This window comes from Ahaetulla prasina, chromosome 4 (genome assembly GCF_028640845.1).
Source record: "Ahaetulla prasina isolate Xishuangbanna chromosome 4, ASM2864084v1, whole genome shotgun sequence".
Classification (NCBI taxonomy): domain Eukaryota; kingdom Metazoa; phylum Chordata; class Lepidosauria; order Squamata; family Colubridae; genus Ahaetulla; species Ahaetulla prasina.
Window position 1 is genome coordinate 125,801,046 of NC_080542.1, and position 20,889 is coordinate 125,821,934.

Here is a 20,889-nt window from a genome sequence, read left to right on the forward strand (position 1 = left end):
TGGTCTCCAGGTGGTGCCATATCTAACATGTATGCTATGTTGATTGCACGTTTCAAGATGTTTCCAGAAGTTAAAGAGAAAGGAATGGCAGCTATTCCAAGGCTGGTTGCCTTCACTTCAGAACATGTAGGTGTTCCTCTGTAATCCTTCATGCCCAATTTACCTTTGGCTAATATATAGTTGCTTTCTTTCTGTAACATATATTCTTCCTTTGGATGTACGTATGTTTATTCTTTTCCAAACAGGGCATCCCATATTAGAACCAATGAGTCACAGAGATGTTTGTGAATAAATGTGAATTTGAAATTAATCCTGCCTTTATATGAGCACTTGGCAAAGTTTTGATCTCAGGTAGTGCACTAATGTTTTGTTTATTGGGTTGCTGGGATCTACAGCTATGATGCAAAGTGGCCAGAATTTTCTGGAGCAGTTTCTTGTACTATGCAGATGAGGGAGTTTCAGGATTTTTAAAGGCTTTTTAAAATTCATTGTACAACTTAGATTATGGTTTCACAATGATTCTCTTTCCATGCCATCAGTTTTCAACAATGGTGACCAGAGATGATCGAGCTCTTGAGAAAGGTGGTTTAGGGACTTCATAAGGCTCTGAGATTTCTAATGCTGATTAGGTCAATTGAATATCATTTCTGTGGAATCCAGCGTGAAGACAATTGTAACAGCTGAATTGATATAAATATTTAGAATTCCAAACTCTTTGTTTTACATCAAGTAAATAATTTTCTAAACAATTGTGCTAGGTGACTCTGTCTAGGCTTGAACAACATGGTAATTATAGAGTCGAATAGTTTGCAGGTCAGACGGGAACCAGATCATCCATTAAGCCATTATATTATTTATTTGGATGTAGTTATCGGATCAGATCAATTCTATTTTTTAATCAAATTAAAATATTGTATGAATGAAGTCAGAGTAATGTTATGGGACTCATAGATAAAGACAGGGTCCTGTCAGATTTATTCATAAAGGAGATAAATTCATTCATTCATTCATTCAATTTAAATGTCACCTGTCTCACTCTTGAAGTGACTCTGAGCTCTGGGATTTAAATTTCTTCCCCAAGAAAAATATTTTTTCTCAGCAATCAGAACTGCATCTTACATTGCTATCTATCTTCAAAACTCTTGCAATCTATAAAGCCCATCATCCCCAATTCCTAATCGGGCACGTGAATGTTGGCTGAATGGTTTTGGGTTGGGAAACACATGAAAACTATGATACAAACTGTAAAATATACTGATGAAATACACAATGAAAAAAAAAAAAGAAAGCTCCAATTCCATTCGTTGTTGTTTTTTTAATTGAAAAAAAGGAACTAGGTAACATAACATCTCTTGAGACTCAGAAACTTTAAAAGTAGCTCAAGGCTATAAAAAAAAATTGATTGTTAAGATGTTTGACTGCTGGGCTACAGTAGGTTTGTAAGAAAAAGTTGCATTCAGAAAACATTACATGACAGTCAGAGGCAATAGAGCAAGGGTGTCAAACTCAAGGCCCAGGGGCCGAATCCAGCCAGTGGGGTGCTTATATCTGGCCCGCGGGGCTGCCCTGGAAACAGTGGAGGACCAGCCCGCGATGCCTCTGCCAGTGAAAATGACACTCACGAGGGCCACAGGCAGCCCTCCAGAGCTCTGTTTTTGCTAGCAGAGAATTGCAGGAGGCCGTCACAGCAGAAAATGGAGCTTGAGAGCCTATTTTCACTGGCAGAACCCTAGGACCACCACAGGCCCACCACCACAACATGAGTGATGTCAAGCTGGCCATAGCTATCCTGGGCATGCCCACCCCGGTCCCCTGAGGTCAAACACAACCCTGATGTGGCCCTCAATGAAATCGAGTTTGACACCCTGCAATAGAGGATGGTCAGGCTTCCTAATTGTGAGAGCTTCCATTTTCAGGAAGTTGAGCACATTTCACACACTTTCTCAAACTTTTCAAGGCTAAATATGAGTTTCCCCAATTTCTCCCAATAGGATTGTTTCAGATAAATTATGGATGGGGGAGAATTGCAAAGAAAAGAGAAACAAAATAATGGGATTCAACTTACCCACTGGTCAAAGGTTTGTGTATCAACAACTGCTGTACTTGCAGCATCTTCTGCAAATTCATTTAAAATACCATTACTTGATTAGACTTGCTTTGTAATTCATGACAACACTTTATGCTGATGATGAAATATACAATAGCCCTCTAAAGCCTCTATCATAATGCATTTATCAATTTCTAAGGTGAGACTGGATTTTGCATTTTTTTAAAATAAACCCTTAAAAAATTACTCCTAACATTTCACTAGTTTGCAAAGAAGACAAATGCAAGAGCATTATTTCATAGTAGAAATATATTGGTGCATTGCTTCCATGTACAAAATAATCAATATACTTTTTCAGAGTCATTTTTCAGTGAAGAAAGGAGCAGCGGCTTTAGGAATTGGTACTGACAGTGTGATTTTGATCAGGTGTGACGAAAGGTAAGCAGAACTTTTAATTTAACCAAAGGTCAGCACCCATTTTCAGGCTGTTCTACATTCTCAACCAAAGGAACCAAATTTATCCAGAAAGATTTCACAAAATTTCAGCATTCATATGTGCAAGTGCCAAAACCTCATATGGTTTACCTTTTGCAAGAAAAAAAATTCCTTTAATAATTTTATGAGTGCAAGAGATACATTTTAATAGGAAACGTTTTTGAATACAGCAGATTTTTTTTAACACGCTCCATTGGGATGAATATTTGCCAAAAAACTGGCTTAGAAATATTCAACCACTCATCATATTTACTTATCATTGTAATGTGGTAAGTAATTTCCATTTCCAAACATTTACTGTCTTTGATCTACCATCGTGTTGTACTTTTTTATGGCCATTGAGGCCATAGTAGTCCAAGATAGGAATTGTTGCGAATTCTATTTCCTAAAGTCTCCTCTTAGGAATTAGTTTCATGGGTTTTTGTAATTGTTAAAGCCTGAATACCAGAAAACCATTGTCTTTTCTTTGCAGTCACCAAATCTTCAGGGAATTGTTCTCAGTGTTCTAGCATCCTTACTAGGAAGAAGGTTTTTTTCCTGATAGTAGCACCTCAATTATGGAAAGTCTTTCCAGAGAGAGAATTTTCTGGTGCTAAGGATTTTGACATCATATCTTTGGTGATTTTGACAGTATATCTCAGTTAGAATAGAATAAGAGAGTTGCTCAGGCAGGAAACCCTACACCACTTCAGACAAACATCTTAAAAACTTAAAAACAGAAGCATTAACAACTTCTGGAAGCAAGTTGTTCCACTGATTAATTGTTCTGTCAGGAAATTTCTCTTTAGTTCTAGGTTGCTTCTCTCCTTGATTAGTTTCCACCCATTGCTTCTTGTCATGCCTTCAGGTGCTTTGGAGAATAGCCTGACTCCCTCTTCTTTGTGGCAGCCCCTGAGATATTGGAACACTGCTATCATGTCACCCCCTAGTCCTTCTTTTCATTAAACTAGACATAATTTAATGCACAGTTCCTGCAACCGTTCTTCATATGTTTTAGCTTCCAGTCCCCTAATCATCTTTGTTGCTCTTCTCTGCACTCTTCCTAGAGTCTCAACATCTTTTTTATATCATGGCGACCAAAACTGAATGCAGTATTCCAAGTGTGCCTTACCAAGGCATTATAAAGTGGTATTAACACATAATGTATCTTTGAATCTTTTAGTCTGACTGTCTCAATTTAAATAATTTAATTCTGATTGAGGTTTGGCAGTATTTCTTGTTTATATTGTGTTATTTATAATATGCCCACATAACTTGTGTTATGGGACAACTGTAAAATTATAGTGAGCAAAGCATACCAAGAAAAATCTATGGATATAAGAAAAAACAGCAATGACTCCAAATGTGTTTTTTTTCTTCTCTATTAAATATAGGAAGTCCTTGACTTATGCCCTCAATTGGATCCAAAATTAAATGAGACATTTGTTAAGAGAATTTGTTATGTGAATTTTGCCCCATTTTATGATCTTTCTTGCCATAACTGCTAAATGAATCACTGCAGTTGATAAGTTAGTAAATGAATCTGCCTTCCCCATTGACTTTGCTTGTCAGAAGGTCGCAAAAGGTGATCACATGACCTTGGGACCTTGGGACACTGCAACCGTCATAAATATGAACCAGTTGCCAAGCATCTGAATTTTGATGACATGACCATGGGGAGGCTGCAAAGGTCATAACTTTGAAAAATGGGTGGTATTCACTTACTTTTCCTACCAGTTTGCAAATGTGAGCACATGCACCCAGCCTTCCGCACATGTGTTTTGCTGGTGCGTGTGCCTTCTGCACATGGGTCCAGCTTCAAAAATATGCTTAAATAGGATGGCATAGAGCCCGAGTCAGGTAGGCGATTTCCCACCCTCAATTTCCACTATCGGGTCGGGCGAACCGGTCTGAACTGGCTGAATACCACCTCTGGTCATCAGTCACATTTTTCAGTGCTGTTGTAACTTTGAACAATCACTAAATGAACTGTTGTAAGTTGAGGACTACCTGTAGTTATTTTTAAGTATGATTTTTGTAAAAAACAAAAAAGTGGTGATAGAAACACTTAGAGCTGCAACTCCTCAGATAGGAGAACATCTCCAATATATCTTCATAATATATCAAATAACATCGGAGCTCTTTGTTCAGAAGAGTGCAACACTAATACAGCTAAGATACTGCACAGAAGCCTCAAACTCCCAGGTCTCTGGTGAGGAGCACTCATGGTACCCATGGTGGTTTTCTCAGGGCTGTATGAACTGCAGAATGCAGCTAACAAAAGAGTTCATTGAGAATGTTCCTTATGCTGAAAATTCCATTTGTGCACCCTACAAATGGTAGAATTCTTGGAAGCTGCATATCATGTTTCATCTGAACGTCTAGCTCAGATCCTATTAAAATCCTGATTCTGCCTTCCTGCCCCCGTGGTACTGATTATAGCACTCAGTATGAACATATTTCATGGTACCATGACTGTATTATCTCGGCTGCTATATATATTGTGGCCTAAACTTTTTTAAAATCCAATTTTTAAATTGCCAAGGTTTATCAAGTACCTTTTAGACTCATATGCTTTAAGAATTTAATAGGCAAATTAACAGTGGAAAAATAAATCATTTCATAAATCTGAGTTCTTTATGTTACTTTTGATATCACCCCATTCAAACATTACTGGTAAGATTAGGGACACACACACACACAAACACACACACACATACACACACACGAGTTTATACTTGCATGAATGAGAGACAAATTTTTCTTCAAACCTAGCTATCAGCCACTTGTAATTCAGACAAATAATAAACACAAGATAGTGAATGAACATGTTAACACAATGCTTTACAAAACAGGTTTAATTATGTCAGGTAAAAGTATGTGCATTTGTACAATATGCAAAGTTTGCTTGGCATTAATCTGGATTAATTTTTGTATGGCATCGTGTGTTATGGAAATGAGCCATCCTAAACTGTTTCTTAGCACATTATGTGAATTGTTGGAAAATTATTTAATTCTATAATTAGGTTTACTGTGTTGTGTACATGCCAATTGTGTTGCTTTATAAACTGACAGATAAGCTAATGCTTCTGTCAGTTTGTAAGCAGTAAAAGACAATTTTCATAAATAGCAGCTTATCTTGGATAAGACATTTGAAAACACTTTGTGGTTAGTATGATTATATACATATCCATCATATTTATTTATATACTCATTATTTCCAGGGGGAAAATGATCCCATCTGATCTTGAAAGGCGAATTGTTGAGGCCAAGCAAAAGGCAAGTTAATTCTATCTAAAGTTTCTATTTAAAGCCATTCAGATATTCCAGCTATATAACATTTTTCATGCTATATCACAATCTTCATCAATATGCTGGATTAAAAATCTCATCAAGGTCATCTAACGATAATACACCTGGTTGTCTGGATTATTTTGCTTGGAAAAAAAAGGCTCTGTCACTAACTAGGTAAAAATAACAAATTAAACATAGCTCTTTTATGGGGCACATGGATACTTAGTCAATTTTTAAAAATCCAACTATGTAGAATTTTGAAAAAGAGAAGAAATTATCTGAAAGTGGGGGATGGAAATGCTTGCTGATATGTGATGTTCCCTCAGAGAATGAAACCCCATCCTCATTTCTAAAATCCTCTTCTTCTAGTGTAGGATCGTGGTGCCGGATTTGGATTTTTTCCAAGTGAGGTAAAAACAAAGAAACAAATCAAACAGAAAGTACCTTCAAAAACTCATATTAAGGCACTACTTTTATTAGACAGTTCTAAATCTCCCAGAATAATGTGCAAACGTTTGAATTCTTCTCAGGAAAGTATGAGGCTAAAGTAAATGGAATGAAATTGAAGAATAAAGGTGGGAAAGTCAAGTCAGTCAATCTGTGTGTGTGTGTGTGTGTGTGTGTGTGTGTGTGTGTGTGTGTGTGTGTTGTGTCAAAAAACAACAGCCACAACTAGGCAATCAAAATTTGGTGTGTTACAATGCATGTAAAAGAGAGTAGGGGTTTAATCACATGGTTGTGCCTGCCTTTTTTGACATTTTTCACACACACACACACACACACACACACACACACACACACACACACACACACAAACACACTGAGACCTGGAAAAGGTTATAGGCTCTTTCTTTTGGAATTTCTATGACAAACCAGGGGACCTCCAGGCACCCCACTGTTCCTCACTGATCACAGTACTGGCCATACCTTGTCTCCAGTCTGCATTTTAAAGTCTGCAGTTTTTTGATCTCATTACATCCAACCTACATGAATGTTATTTAATTTCCTGTCATCCTTTTTAAAAGGAAGTGTCATGTGACTAAGCAAGCATTGATCAGTCCCTGGTAAATTTGCAAAGGTAATGCCTTGTTTATAGCATTTTATCAGCCGATCAGTATCCCCAAAATATAATTGCCTCCAATCGTGGAGAACAATACATCCTAATAGTCTGATAAAATAGTCTGATAAAATACACATGCAGCAAAGTGTTATTGCATATCCACACAGTAAGAGCTGAGTTACTGTAAAGATCCCCAGTGACAATGTTTGAATCCTGACAATGTTTAGATGAAATGTTAGGAAGCTGAAGACATTTAATTAGGTTCTCTCTGCTCTGAGAGTTTAAGCTTGCACTTTGGATGGTCTATTATGTACCCCATTAGGTAAACAGTACTGAATCATTTCTATTGTTTTGGCAGTTTGCTGCCTCCTACTGTTAGAAACAGCAATCACATGGCAAATAAAGTAACTAATAGTAAGTACTGTGTAAATCTCTTGACTGCCTCATAACAGAAAATGGTCTCTTATGCATTGCCAGAGGAGAAGAAATTAATCTCTGCTGAGGTGTTTTTTTTATATATTCCTGTAGGGATTTGTTCCTTTTCTAGTAAGTGCCACTGCAGGAACTACCGTATATGGAGCTTTTGATCCGCTTATAGCTATTGCTGATATTTGCAAGAAGTATAAGATATGGATGCATGTGGATGTGAGTATGAAATCTTCAAGCATCGGATTGTAAATCCAGTCCTGGGTCTGCTGGTGGGGATTATAATGAAGATGCAGAGGATTTAACTGTGCCTGGGCTGTGTTGCTTCACATGAAAATAAACTTCTTAATAGAATCTTTGGGAGATTGAAAGGTTTTCTGTTTCTCAAAGATAACAGGGCAGCCCTAAAGATGGTGAACCATTCGATGGGCAAAGATATACTATCTTAGTATTCTGGCATTTTATGTAGACTTCATGCTTAACGGCGATAGATAAATCAACCCTCCACGAAGTTATCTTTTTAAAAAATACAACTCCATCTGTATCCACAATGGTACTTAATTACACACAAACACACACACACACATATGTATAGGTATGTATGTGCAAGTGTGTATGTATGTATATACATATCATATACATTTGCAATACATATACATATACATATACATATACATATACATATACATATACATATAAATATACATATACATATACACCAGTGGTGGATTGCTACTGGTTCACCCCGGATCAGGCAAAGTGGGAATGGTGGCAGCAGGAGGCTCCGCCCACCCACCCGGATGTCTCTGCACATGTGCAGAAGTGTCATGCGCACACACGTGAGTATGCAAGCACCTATGATCGCATTGATAGCAATGGGATTTGAAACCCACTACTGATATACACATACACATTCACATACACATAATATACATATACATATACATATTCACGGAAGATCTTTATGCTGAAAGATTTATTAATGCTGTTTTAAAAGGAACTCAAGATACTTCCAACACATGCTGCAAATTACAGCAGTGTTATTGGAAAACTGATCAAAATCTACCTTTCCAAAGTTTAAACTGCTTTCCCCAAAGAAGTAAAAAGCTGAAAATAAGTGATTCACATATTTAAATATAAAAATGTTGCATTTTCAGAACTCTGAATTATTATTTAATGGAACTGATGATTGTAATCTTTTTCCAGGGAGCTTGGGGTGGTGGGCTGCTGATGTCAAGAAAACATAAATGGAAATTAAATGGCATTGAAAGGTATGGTTTATAATGATCTTATGATATGCTTCACACAATGATACCAAGAAACTCCCACCTGGTGAAAAACAAAGCCAATTTAATTCATGCTTGAAATAATTGCCTAGGAAAATGTTTTCCTGGTAGGCATTCTCCAACTTTTTAAGCATTAATTCCCATAATTTCCATTTGTTATGGTCTTTGGTCATGCTAACTAAGAACTATCAAATCCTGCTCCTGTCAATAGCAGTGTCCCCCAAGGCAGCATTCTAGGACCAACACTCTTCATATTATACCTTAACGACCTCTGTGATCATATTATAAGTAATTGTGTTCTCTTCGCCGATGATGTTAAGCTATTTAAAACTACCAACAATATGGCTACCCTTCAAAAAGACCTTGACTTTGTGTCAGAATGGTCAAAAATATGGCAACTCCAAATCTCAACCAGCAAATGCTCTGTCTTACACATTGGAAAAAAGAATTAGAACACTAAATACAAGCTTGATGGACATTACCTTGTAGATGACCCTCAGCCCGTTAAAGACCTTGGAGTTTTCATATCAAATGATTTAAGTGCCAAAGCCCACTGCAACTACATCGCCAAAAAGGCTTTAAGAGTTGTAAACTTAATCTTACATAGCTTTTTCTTCAGAAATATTACACTACTAACCAGAGCATACAAAACATTTATAAAACCAATTCTTGAATACAGCTCGCCTGTCTGGAACCCACACCTCATTTCGGACATTAATACAATTGAGCGTGTCCAGAAATATTTTACAAGAAGAGTTCTCCACTCCTCTGAATACAACAAAATACCTTATGCCACCAGACTTGAAATCCTGGGCTTAGAAAATTTAGAACTCCGCCACCTTCGGCATGACCTGAGCTTAACTCATAGAATCATCTGTTACAATGTCCTTCCTGTTAAAGACTACTTCAGCTTCAATCGCAAGAATACACAAGCACACAATAGATTTAAGCTTAACGTGAACTGCTCCAATCTTGATTGCAGAAAATATGACTTTGGTAACAAGAGTTGTTAATGCATTACCTGACTCTGTGGTCTCTTCCCAAAATCCCCAAAGCTTTAACCAAAGACTATCTACTATTGACCTCACCCCATTCCTAAGAGGTCTGTAAGTGGCATGCATAAGAGCACCAACGTGCCTACCGTTCCTCTCCTAATGTTCCCCTTGATCGTATCCAACTCATATAATTATTTAATGCTTATACTTATATATATGCTTGTATGTCATATAGTTATTTTATGCTTATGCTTATATATACCATTGTGACAAAATAAATAAATAAAATAAAATAAAATAAAATAAAACCCTTTAAATCGGGAGAGTTGGAATCAGGGAAGTCTGATGTAAAATGCTTACATAACAGGGCATTTGCAAAAATTACAAAAAAAAAATGGTAACCAGTTGAGATTAAAGCCTCTTCCTATTTTATCAAGCATGCAGCATACATGACATGGTAGGGGAGAGTTTGACTGCACAGTTGTGAACTCCATCAGGACAGTTCTTAACCTCCTACCCAGTGGTGAAATCCAAATTTTTTTACTACCAGTTCTGTGGGTGTGGCTTGGTGGGCATGGCAGGGGAAGGATACTGCAAAATCTCCCTTCCCATCCCATTCTGGGGCCAGCCAGAGGTGATATTTGCCGGTTCTCCGAGCTACTCAAAATTTCTGCTACTAGTTGTCCAGAACCTGTCAGAACCTGTTGGAAAGTAGCAATCTCTTAGACAGGATGTAAGAGAAGGAGTGGCAGAGCCTAGGGGCAGAGTCAAAAGAGGGATAATCCTAGAAGCCCTATATAGCCACAAACGTGCTAAATCCAATCTACCATGAATTCTGTTGATCCTTATCTAACTTCTAGTAGGTGCTAACCGTTAGTTGAGAATATTCTTATGCATAGGTATGAGCAATAAAGTTGTTCAATTAAATCATAGTATGTGGTCCTGGTCTTTTGCATATGACATTGGCAGTGTAATAAAAACAAAAAGTATTTTGAAAAAATACTTAATACATATGTCCCAATACATAAACCTTTATAATTAGTGGTTCATAAAGAGTCACTGAATTCATATTTTCAACATTTCCAAGACATTTCATCAATTATGCTTTTTAATATGTTGCTTCACTAAGGTTTACAAGCTAAACTACAACTGTCTGAATTTATAATTTAAGCCATAAATCATGGCTTGATCTCTAATGATTACATTTACTCAATCTGCTAAATCACACTTGGTTAAACTACCAGTACTTTATGGTTTACTCTAATGTGTTGAATTCATTATTCTATGTTCTGTTATAATTTTTCCTAATACTTTATAGGAGCATATGAACAACTTTTAGCTGATCCTGGTTTCCTGCTTGTCTCCCTCTTCTGCATGTTAATAAGGAGACTGGACGCATTTGTTTTAGTTAAACTATGTTTAAGCCAAATGAAGACAAACTTTCAGATCCTCGGTAATGCTAATTAACCATAATTTAACAACTCCAAATATTTCTTTCAGGTTTAGACATTGGAGAGCTCAGAAGTAGAAAGTTCTAAACTATTTTTTTCAAAGGAAAAGGGAATAAATCAGTAGTGGGTTGCTACCGGTTCTTCCCAGTTCACAAGAACCGGTAGTAAATATTTTGAGTAGTTTGGAGAACCGGTAGTAAAAATTCTGCCTGGCCCCACCCCCAATCTATTGCTGCCTCCCGACTCCCAGCTGATCAGCTAGAAGGAAAAAATCAAGACTCACTTGTCGAAGAAGAAGGGGAAAAAACAAGACACCGTCCCTTTAAATTGAGAAGCCAAGAAGCCTCCCAACTGATCGGCTAGCTTCTCAGCCAGGAGATCGCTTGCCAAAGAAGAAGGAGGGGGAAACGCTGTCGTTTTAAATTGACAGAGCGGCTAGAAGCTCCTCTCGGGGTCAGCTGAACAACAAATTGGATAAGAGGAGGAATTCTTATATGGTTCAATGTTTTTGAAGTTTTGGGGTTTGTGCAACATGGGCTTTGTGTTTCTAAATGGGTGATTTCCATTGTGAAGTATCCTGTCTTGAATGAGTTTTCTGCCTGCTTGTAAATGGAGCCGAACTTCCGGCTTCCACTTTATATTATCTGTAAGCACCAGTAGCTGTTTCCTGCTTACAAAGTTTCCTTTATGCAGCTGGCAGGAATGTGGAATTCCAGGCAGGTTCCTTGCTAGCAGCTTGATTATTCCTTAATTATCTGGGATATTTTATTTGGGAAATGAAGAGGGGGGAGTTTGAGTCCTTCCCAGAACAGATTAGTGGGGTGGGGAGGAAATGGGGATTTTGAAGTAACCTTCCCCTAGAGTGGGGAGGGAATGGGGATTTTAGGCTTGCTGTCAAACATCAGCCATAATACTAATGATTGTTTTGAACAATATGCAGGTTGTATTACATGAATGGCTATTTTATATGTGAAATTATGACTGAAACCTATATAGGTTCATACTGTCAGGAAGTTTGTCCTTAGTTTTAGGTTGCTTCTCTTTGTTGAGTTTCCATCCATTGCTCCTTGTTTTGCCTTCTGGTGCTTTGGAAAATATTTCCCCCCCCCCACTTCTTTCTAGCAGCCCCTTAAAAGCCTGTTGCCTATCCCACTCTTGGGCAAAGCATGTGAGCTATTTCTTCCTTTCAGTGGTCCATGAAAGTGCATCTATAGCAGAAGTCTCTAATCTTGGCCACTTTAAGACTTTAAGACAGCAAAGCTGGCTGAGGAATTCTGGGAGTTGAAGTCCATAAGTCTTAAAGGGCCAAGTTTGGAGACCCCTGATCTATAGTATGTAGATAATAAAGTTGAAAAAAGGTGAACAACATTTTTGCAGTACTATAGATACGTTGAGGCTGGGTGTGACAAGGAATGGCTGGGAGGGGAGGGGCCAGGCGAGGTACCCCTTGACATGAGAGACATTGAATTGGCCACGCCTACCCAGTCATATGACCATCAAGCCACACCCACTGTCACATGACCATCAAGCCATGCCCACAAAATAAGCCATGCCCACAGAACCGGTAGTAAAAAAATGTAGAACCCACCCCTGGAATAAATGCAAGGTTTAGACCCTCTGAATTTATTTACATAGCAGGAAACCTATGGTGTATGATGGAAAGCAACACATAAATCAGCATTACGATGTTACACACAGCATTTCGGCTTCTACTGATTGCGGGACTCCATTTTAAGCTTCTCACTAAAGCTAAGATAATTTATATGTTCATTATCGCACATCCTATTATCCACCTTCCAGAACTAATGTGAAACATAGATATAAAATGCCATCAGATATGCTTTCCTCCTCAAAACAAAACAAAAAGAAAACAGATGATAAAGCTATGGAACTGCGATATATCCTCCACTTATCTTTGAAACCTAAAATTGAAATATTGTACATGTTTTCATCAACCTCAGTTTCTTACCTGTTGAACTAATGTTAATAATTATCTTCCAAAATGTATGTAAAGATGAATCAGAAGACAAATAGTATGGAAAATGAAAATGCTATACATATTAAAATTCTTGTTTCAGATAACGAGAAAGGTTATTTTTAGAGCTATATTGAGATCCCTAATCTTTTTGTTAAATACCAAAAAAAGATTAAGCTGAATAGAGGTCTGATGGTGACATCAAACAATTATGTTATCTACTTTTTGTTTTTCATGTGTGTATGTTTTTTTAAAATGCTTATTTTCAGTCTTGCTGCTTTTGGCCCTACAAAAATCCTACTGCATCTTATAATTGCTTTTCCATTTGAGCTTCTAAGATCGCAGTCCTTGTCATTTCACTTCCTTTTAAAGTTTGGTTTCTGTTCCAGAGCAAATTCTGTGACATGGAATCCACACAAAATGATGGGGGTTCCCCTTCAGTGTTCTGCCTTGCTTGTACGCGAAGAGGTGAGCCTCTGAAACTTTGAATGATGTCTTGTTGCCTTCAGATTTCTGCCTTTTCATATGTGGGTTCTACATAGTTGTGGCACAGCAGATACACCCATGGCGTAATTAGGATAACACCTGAAATTTAAAAAGAAAAAAGTTCAATCACTTTTCAACCCAGAATTAAAATAAGCTTCATAACAACTGTCCAGGTATATTGAATTAGAAATCTGGAAGGGATTTTTGAGGTCTTCTAGTCGAACCCCCTTCCCAAGGCATGAGTCCTTGTTCCATTTCAGACAAATGGTTGTTCAATCTTCTATTTAAATCCTTTTCGGCCAAAAAGCAGCAGGAAGTTGCTTTATGGTAACTTTGATACACACTCCATTTAGAATAGACAACGCTGGAATGTAATATATAACACAAGAATACCACTTGGGTGGAAGTAATAAAGACCCAAAATTCTATTTCCACAATAAATTCCAGTAGGAAGCCCATAAATAAATTATGAATGCAATAAGAATTCTTAGATTCCCTAGACTAGAAACTATACATGCTTGGTTTCATTGAATGATCCCACAGGTATTGGTATTAAGAAATTATTCCTCTTTACAGATTTTGCATAAGTGAATATATTTTTGACATGGTCCCTGTACTTGCCTTATTTGTAAACTTCCAAACACGCGAGAATTTACCTTGGAGGGTTTCTTCAATCATTTTGGCTTCTCTTTTCGGAATTTTTTCCAACATAACAAGTAGTTCTTTTAAGATGCAATAAATCAGAACTACGCAGAGTGTTATTATTTCTTTTTAAGGGGCTGATGCAAAGCTGCAATCAGATGCATGCTTCTTACCTCTTCCAACAAGATAAGCATTATGATCTCTCTTATGACACTGGAGACAAGGCATTGCAATGTGGACGCCATGTTGATGTCTTCAAACTGTGGCTGATGTGGCGAGCAAAGGTAAGCATTTAGATGAAGTTTGTGGGGATAACAGTAGTCCAAATCAGGGATCTCAAAATGCAGTAAGGAAAAATGTGAACTTCAGAGATAAGACCAGGTGTGTTAATTTCCTTGAAATGGTCTATAGCCAAGACCTTGAAATGACATTGATAATGCTACTTCTTTGGAACATGCTGAGAATATAGTATATACTGCTGTGTATGTATAGGAGGTCCACAGATTTACCTTCAGCTAGATTGGGTCTACTTCCTTGATTCCGTTTCCCAATTTCTTTGACTCATGCTCCATCCCCAAATTCCCATCATGGTATTACAAGGGAATGTTTCTGTAGTGGGGAACACTTTGAACCCAGGGTCCTCATGCAGCCAATCCTGTTTTTGCAGTCCCAAATTCTACCTGCAGAAAATGGAAGTCATGGTTTCTTGTGATGTTAAAGCAGAAAACACAACAACTCTAGTGTACCTTCTAAAACAGATGCAATGAGAAAGAAATTGGCAAAAGTTTCAACAATTCCTATGTTCTGACATTGCCCTGTTCCTCCGCTTATCCTACTAACACATGATTTTTTTTTAAAAAATGGTCAAGGGAACATTTTGCTTTCCTCTCCATTGTGCTTTGGACAAGTCGAAATCGCATGTTGGTTGCTAGGCAACCCTTCTTAGTCCTTCTGCACTGCAGCTTGGAGGTAAACTTGAGCAATCTCTTACATAAGACCTCCGTTTCTGTAAGAAGCAGATAAGAGATGAAAGCTGGGAGTAACCAACAAACAATGATACAAATACGTTTATATTTTTCCAGGAAGTCACCCAGAAAGTGGGTGTCACTTTCAAGCTTAGAACACTTGATGTCATCTAATTATGGCTTGTCATCCAGATCTTGCTAGTTGGCAGCATACAGTAATTATGGCGCTTTAATGTAATCAAGCTAAAAGCTTTTGGGAAATAGAAAGGATTTTGTTTTAGGAATTCTTAAAACTAGATGTGGCAAACTGTGATGAGAACACCTGCTTCCACTTTACGCTGCAATTAAGAATAGGCACATTATTGATGTGGAGAGACAAATTAAAAACCTGTTCTTTTCTGGGGCATATTTGTAAGAAACCTCAAAGGACCACCACTTTGACCATTTGAAAAGGGGTTGCCAAATAAATACTTCCTGCATAATTATTCCAATTTTTCTGGCATGATTTATCTAAAAATGATTCATTATTGTAAACAGTAATAAATAAGTAGTGTTTGTTATAGAGAGCTTTGTTCCATCACTGTCTATTCTAGTATCCATAAATCATTCCCAACACAAATTAAATCCACCATAATAGACTATCTACTATCTGCATGGTGTTATCAGTGTGCTGATGAAAGTACCTCCAGCCTTTCACTGTTCAACCTGAGGTGGTCAGTAGCTGAATTCAGCTAAGACAAGTCTATCAGTGTTCATTGTTCTAGAAGTAACTAATCACTGAGTTCACGCCTTCCAGCACTCAGTGAAATGAAATATATAATTTCCTCTCCTTTATTTATTTATATTATTTTATCTATTAATCAAATGTGATTCCCGCTGCAATCAAAAGATTTTCAGTAACTCACAAAATTAAGAAACTATAATAAAATATGAAAACATAGCCCCAGAATTAATAAAGTCCCAAAACATCCATGGCATCATGCCCCAAAACCTCTCTTTAGAAAAGCTTTGTCTTCATCTTTATTTATTATTTATGTTGTTTTTAATAAACTTAATTAAAAAACAGAAAAAGAACCAAAAGAAATCAATAAATGGGGGAGGGAGGAAAGCACTACAAAAATTATGTATACGACAACTTCTCATATAAATTGTACAATATACAATTTTACGCAATGCTTAATTCTTGCATTTTGTATAATTGTAATCCACACAATTAATTTAGGTACTGTATATGTAACAACTTCGTATCTTCAATTTACTGAGTAACCGGGCCAGAAGTGTATTTTCAAAGGTTGAAAGATAAGCTTTTTAATAGGAAAGAGAAGGAATATTCATTTATGTTTTTGAGCTGTCGGTTCCATATACCAAGTACCAAGCTCAAAAGAATAAAACATGTATCAGATTAATATGTGTAATTACTTTTTTCCCATAATGTAATAATTTTAGGGCATCACAAAAATCAATTCTTTAATGAAGCATTATTCTCGTTGCTTTTCCAATGACACAATGATTTTCTCATTACTTTTCTCTACAAATAGAATATAGTCTTTGGTCCACTTATTCCGAAGTAAGTTTTGCACACAGTTCGCAATTACCTGCATTAAATGAGAACTACACAGTTCTCATTTAATGCAGGTAATTGGGACCTGAATCTCCAATACTAAGTGACATAATGATAAAGCACAATATCAAATGACCCCACCACTAGATGCAGAAAATTTAGCACTTCTAGTTGTTAAGTGAGGTTACTGTCACTGTGGTTGTTAAGCAAGGACATTGCATAGTTGTCATTTGTGACCTCCTGTAATGGAATGCATGGATGATCTTGACGAAGAAGAGAAGGGATGATGCCTAGAGAATAATCCCACAAGCAGGGCAGAGGTCTGCAGTCTCTTAAAGAAACTAACCCCCTCCCCCAATGTAGCAAGCAGTTAAAAGTAGAGAGTGAGGAATTTGTACTTTCAGACTTACAAGATTCTACTAATGTACCCTTATAATGACGTAGATTTAATTTATCTTGTCATATTTTCTGTGTGGTTTGAAAGTACAAACTTACTCACCCTCCACTTTTAACAGCTTGCTCCATTTTTCAAAAAAAAATTAGTGTGGATTTGTATACTCACTCATGCTATTTTTTTTTTATTTCCTTTGTTCTGCAGGGCACTATAGGATTTGAAGCACATATCGACAAATGCTTGGATCTTGCAGAGTATCTATATAACAAAATTAAGAACAGAGAAGGCTATGAAATGGTGTTTGATGGAAAGGTATGTTTTCAATCATATTTTTGAATAGCAGGTACAATTTTAGTTGTCCATTGTACTGTGTATAGGTACAATGGTTTTTGAGAATGCACCAATAGATTCTCTTCCAAGTTATCATTCAACAATTTCCATTAGAGATTTTCCATCAGTATGTTAATAGCACTAGCCCTTCAACTTATATACCACTTTACAGTGCTTTACAGCCCTCTCTAAGCAGTTTACAGAGTCAGCATATTGCCATCAACAATTTGGGTCCCCATTTTATCCACCTCACAAGGATGGAAGGCTGAGTCAACCTTGAGCCTGGTGAGATTTGCATTGCCAAATTGCAGGCAGCCGGCAGGCAGCAGAAGTAACCTGCAGTACTGCACTCTAACCACTGTGCCCCGACGGCTAATATTTATTTATTATTAATTGACATATTAATACACTTTCAGAAATTACATCATATTCCATTCTTCAGTTTTACTCTTATAACGCCAAGATATAGGCAAGACAACAATGTGACAATCTCAAAGCTTTGGCTCAGTGGGGGTATGAACTAAAATTTCTCTAATTTCTTGCCTAGCACTCTAACTACTGTTTAGTTATTGATGGATCTCAAAACTTATTCACAAGCAACTGTATCCTGCACAAATTATTGTGTTCTGAGACATGATACCATAGAAGTTCTTGGCAACTATGAGAATGTTTCTCAATTAATCTTCAGGCTACAAGGAATCACTGTTAAGGTTCATGGTTACATATGTCGATACTTATACATGAAAAGAACATGCCAAGTGATTGAAGATAGGTGCTCTGTCAGATAACAGTCACTATGTATGATTACTTCCCAGTGCTCAGTGGGCTAATTCACTGGTTAGGGAAAACAGTGGGCATTCAAAGAAAGAGGCTACATTTCAAAAAGTCAATGCCATCAAGAAGTTAATTATTTCAGTCTTTCTTCCATGCCCATCAATACAATATGTATAAATAAATGCTTTTGTACTCTGTCCCTCTGTTTCAAGAATGATAGCTATATTATGTCTTCTATAGGATCACAATAGAGAATTTTATGAAATAGTATATCTGCATCTGATGTAATGGGCAATGAACTACAAACACTTAGGCAAAAACAGATCAGATAATTCTAATGTATGATAAAATTAACCAGTGTGACCCAGACCGTTTTCAGGGTGGATGTCACCTTCTTAAGAAAACAGATATTTGGAGTGAAACATAATTTCCCCAGCTGAATAGAATAGAATAGAATAGAATAGAATAGAATAGAATAGAATAGAATAGAATAGAATAGAATAGAATAGAATTTTGTATTGGTCAAGTGTGATTGGACACACAAGGAATTTGTCTTGGTGCATATGCTCTCAGTGTACATAAAAGAAAAGATACCTTCATCAAGGTACAACACTTACAATACTTAATGATAGTCATAGGCTACAAATAAGCAATCAGGAAACAATATAAATCATAAGGATACAAGCAATAAAATTATAGTCATACAGTCAATAGTGGAAGAAGATGAGTGATGGGAACGAAGAGAAGATCAATAGTAGTTCAGGCTTAGTAAATAGTTTGACAGTGTTGTGGGAATTATTTGTTTAGCAGAGTGATAGCATTTGAGAAAAAACTGTTCTTGTGTCTAGTTGTTCTGGTGTGCCATGCTCTATAATGTCATTTTGAGGTTAGGAGTTGAAACAGTTTATATACAGGATGTGAGGGGTCTGTAAATATTTTCACAGCCCTCTAAGATGCAAGAAATATTAGTAGATGCATTGATTACAATGCTAGTGATTCTTACTGTGCTGCACCAGAGTCAATAAACAAGAAAAACACTTCAACTGATCACAATGATAGGAAAGGCAACCCTGGGGAAAAGTGAAAACACACTGCTTACTGCCATTATTGTTCTTCCACTAGCCTCAACACACAAATGTTTGCTTCTGGTATGTGCCTCCCAGTTTGAGGAATACAGAAGATAATGAAGAAAGAATGAACCGTCTTTCAAAGGTAAAAGAAAGTACAGGAAAAAAAACAGAACAGAATAAAGACTATTTCTGCTATGCAATTTTAAGGACATCCATCTGTATCTGGGTGATGTCTCAGAATTATCAAATCTCTTCTAAATAGAGAGGGAACCCTTACCAGTTAATTGATCAGCTTGCACAGTTTATGGAAGATAGGATAGTCATGAAATGAAACAAATTATATTTTCATTACTCCCCAGCCCATTAGTGGCAATGGAGAATGAAGGCAGAGATTTACAACCTCACAATGAAGATTTGTGTTAAATTCATCTTGAAAGGATCAGCATTCTGGTACTTCTTCCACAGATGTTTGGTCTAAAATTCCTCAGTCTTGACTATTGAATAATTAAAATGAGGTTAATGGGAGGTAAAACTCTCTAGAGGACACAAGATTTCCTATCTTTGTGTAGATGTTACTGAAGCAAAGTCACATGTTTTGGTGAACAATATAGAGTAGAGATTAGGAACTTGATGATCAGAGATCTTGGTGAACCTTGAAAAGTATGTTAAAATACTTTGTCATCTCACATGAAAATTCTGAAACTTCATGAAAGTTTTTTCATATGATGTGAAATTTTACCCAAATTTTCTGAAATCTCACAGAAATGTTGGCAGTCTTCAGACCATTAACATGGGATGGAATTGTGGTGTCCAGGATTATACAAGATTGCCAACCTTTGTACTAAATTTTAGACTATTGCAGGAGGAGGTCTTTTGGACTTGGTGAGTTTCCAGAATTGGGTTGCCATGATATGGTAACATCTATTAATTTATTCATCTTAAAAAGCAGGCTGAATGAATTTGAAGAGCTCCTCATTCTGTTGAATAGAGTTGTATATTCATCCCAAAGACCTTCCCAGACTGCATCACTAGAAGAATCAGAAGGACGTGACGTTGCAGTATTGATTTGCTTTCCATGTTTTATCTTCGAAGGTGGCACCAGTAATTAAAGCTCGGATGATGGAGTATGGAACCACGATGGTCAGCTATCAGCCCCTGGGAGACAAGGTCAATTTTTTCCGCATGGTTATCTCCAATCCAGCAGCAGCTCACCAAGACATTGATTTTCTGATTGAAGAAATAGAACGCCTTGGGCAAGATTTATAATCCTATAATCTGCCATATACTTCTGAAGTACCTCTAGGTAGACAATTAAGTTGTCACAAACTGTGGTGAATGTATTTGTAGTTTGTTCCAAAGTGATTCTCTTTCTATATTGTGGCGTCAAAGTAGAGTACAATTTAAAATCAAGAACATTGCTCCTTTTAAAAAGTTGTCTTCTCCCCTCTGAGTTTGCAAAAACTTATTTTCCAGGAAGATAGTATACAAAAGGCTGCATTTATATCAAGCATACATATATATATTCACAATCTCATCTCTAAAGATCAGTGTGATTAGTAAAAATAATTCCTTTTGTTAAAAATAGCCAATAGAACAATCTTTCCCAAATGGCCACAGATTGCGGGGCAGCATAAAAATAAAATGCAAAAATGCATATTA

At 36.9% G+C, this 20,889-nt stretch overlaps 1 protein-coding gene across 1 annotated transcript in view; it reads left to right on the forward strand.

The window, feature by feature from the left end:
• The window catches only part of GAD2 (glutamate decarboxylase 2), a 40,971-nt gene extending 20,475 nt beyond the window's left edge, over positions 1–20,496 (forward strand). Inside the window, exons 7-16 of the mRNA XM_058181493.1 lie at positions 11–126; positions 2,406–2,485; positions 5,746–5,800; positions 7,404–7,520; positions 8,508–8,572; positions 13,398–13,476; positions 14,271–14,420; positions 17,261–17,368; positions 19,283–19,372; positions 20,323–20,496. Of these exons, the coding sequence (XP_058037476.1) occupies positions 11–126; positions 2,406–2,485; positions 5,746–5,800; positions 7,404–7,520; positions 8,508–8,572; positions 13,398–13,476; positions 14,271–14,420; positions 17,261–17,368; positions 19,283–19,372; positions 20,323–20,496 (1,034 nt within the window). The remainder of the gene's footprint in view (positions 1–10; positions 127–2,405; positions 2,486–5,745; positions 5,801–7,403; positions 7,521–8,507; positions 8,573–13,397; positions 13,477–14,270; positions 14,421–17,260; positions 17,369–19,282; positions 19,373–20,322) is intronic.
• Positions 20,497–20,889: the final 393 nt, after the last annotated feature.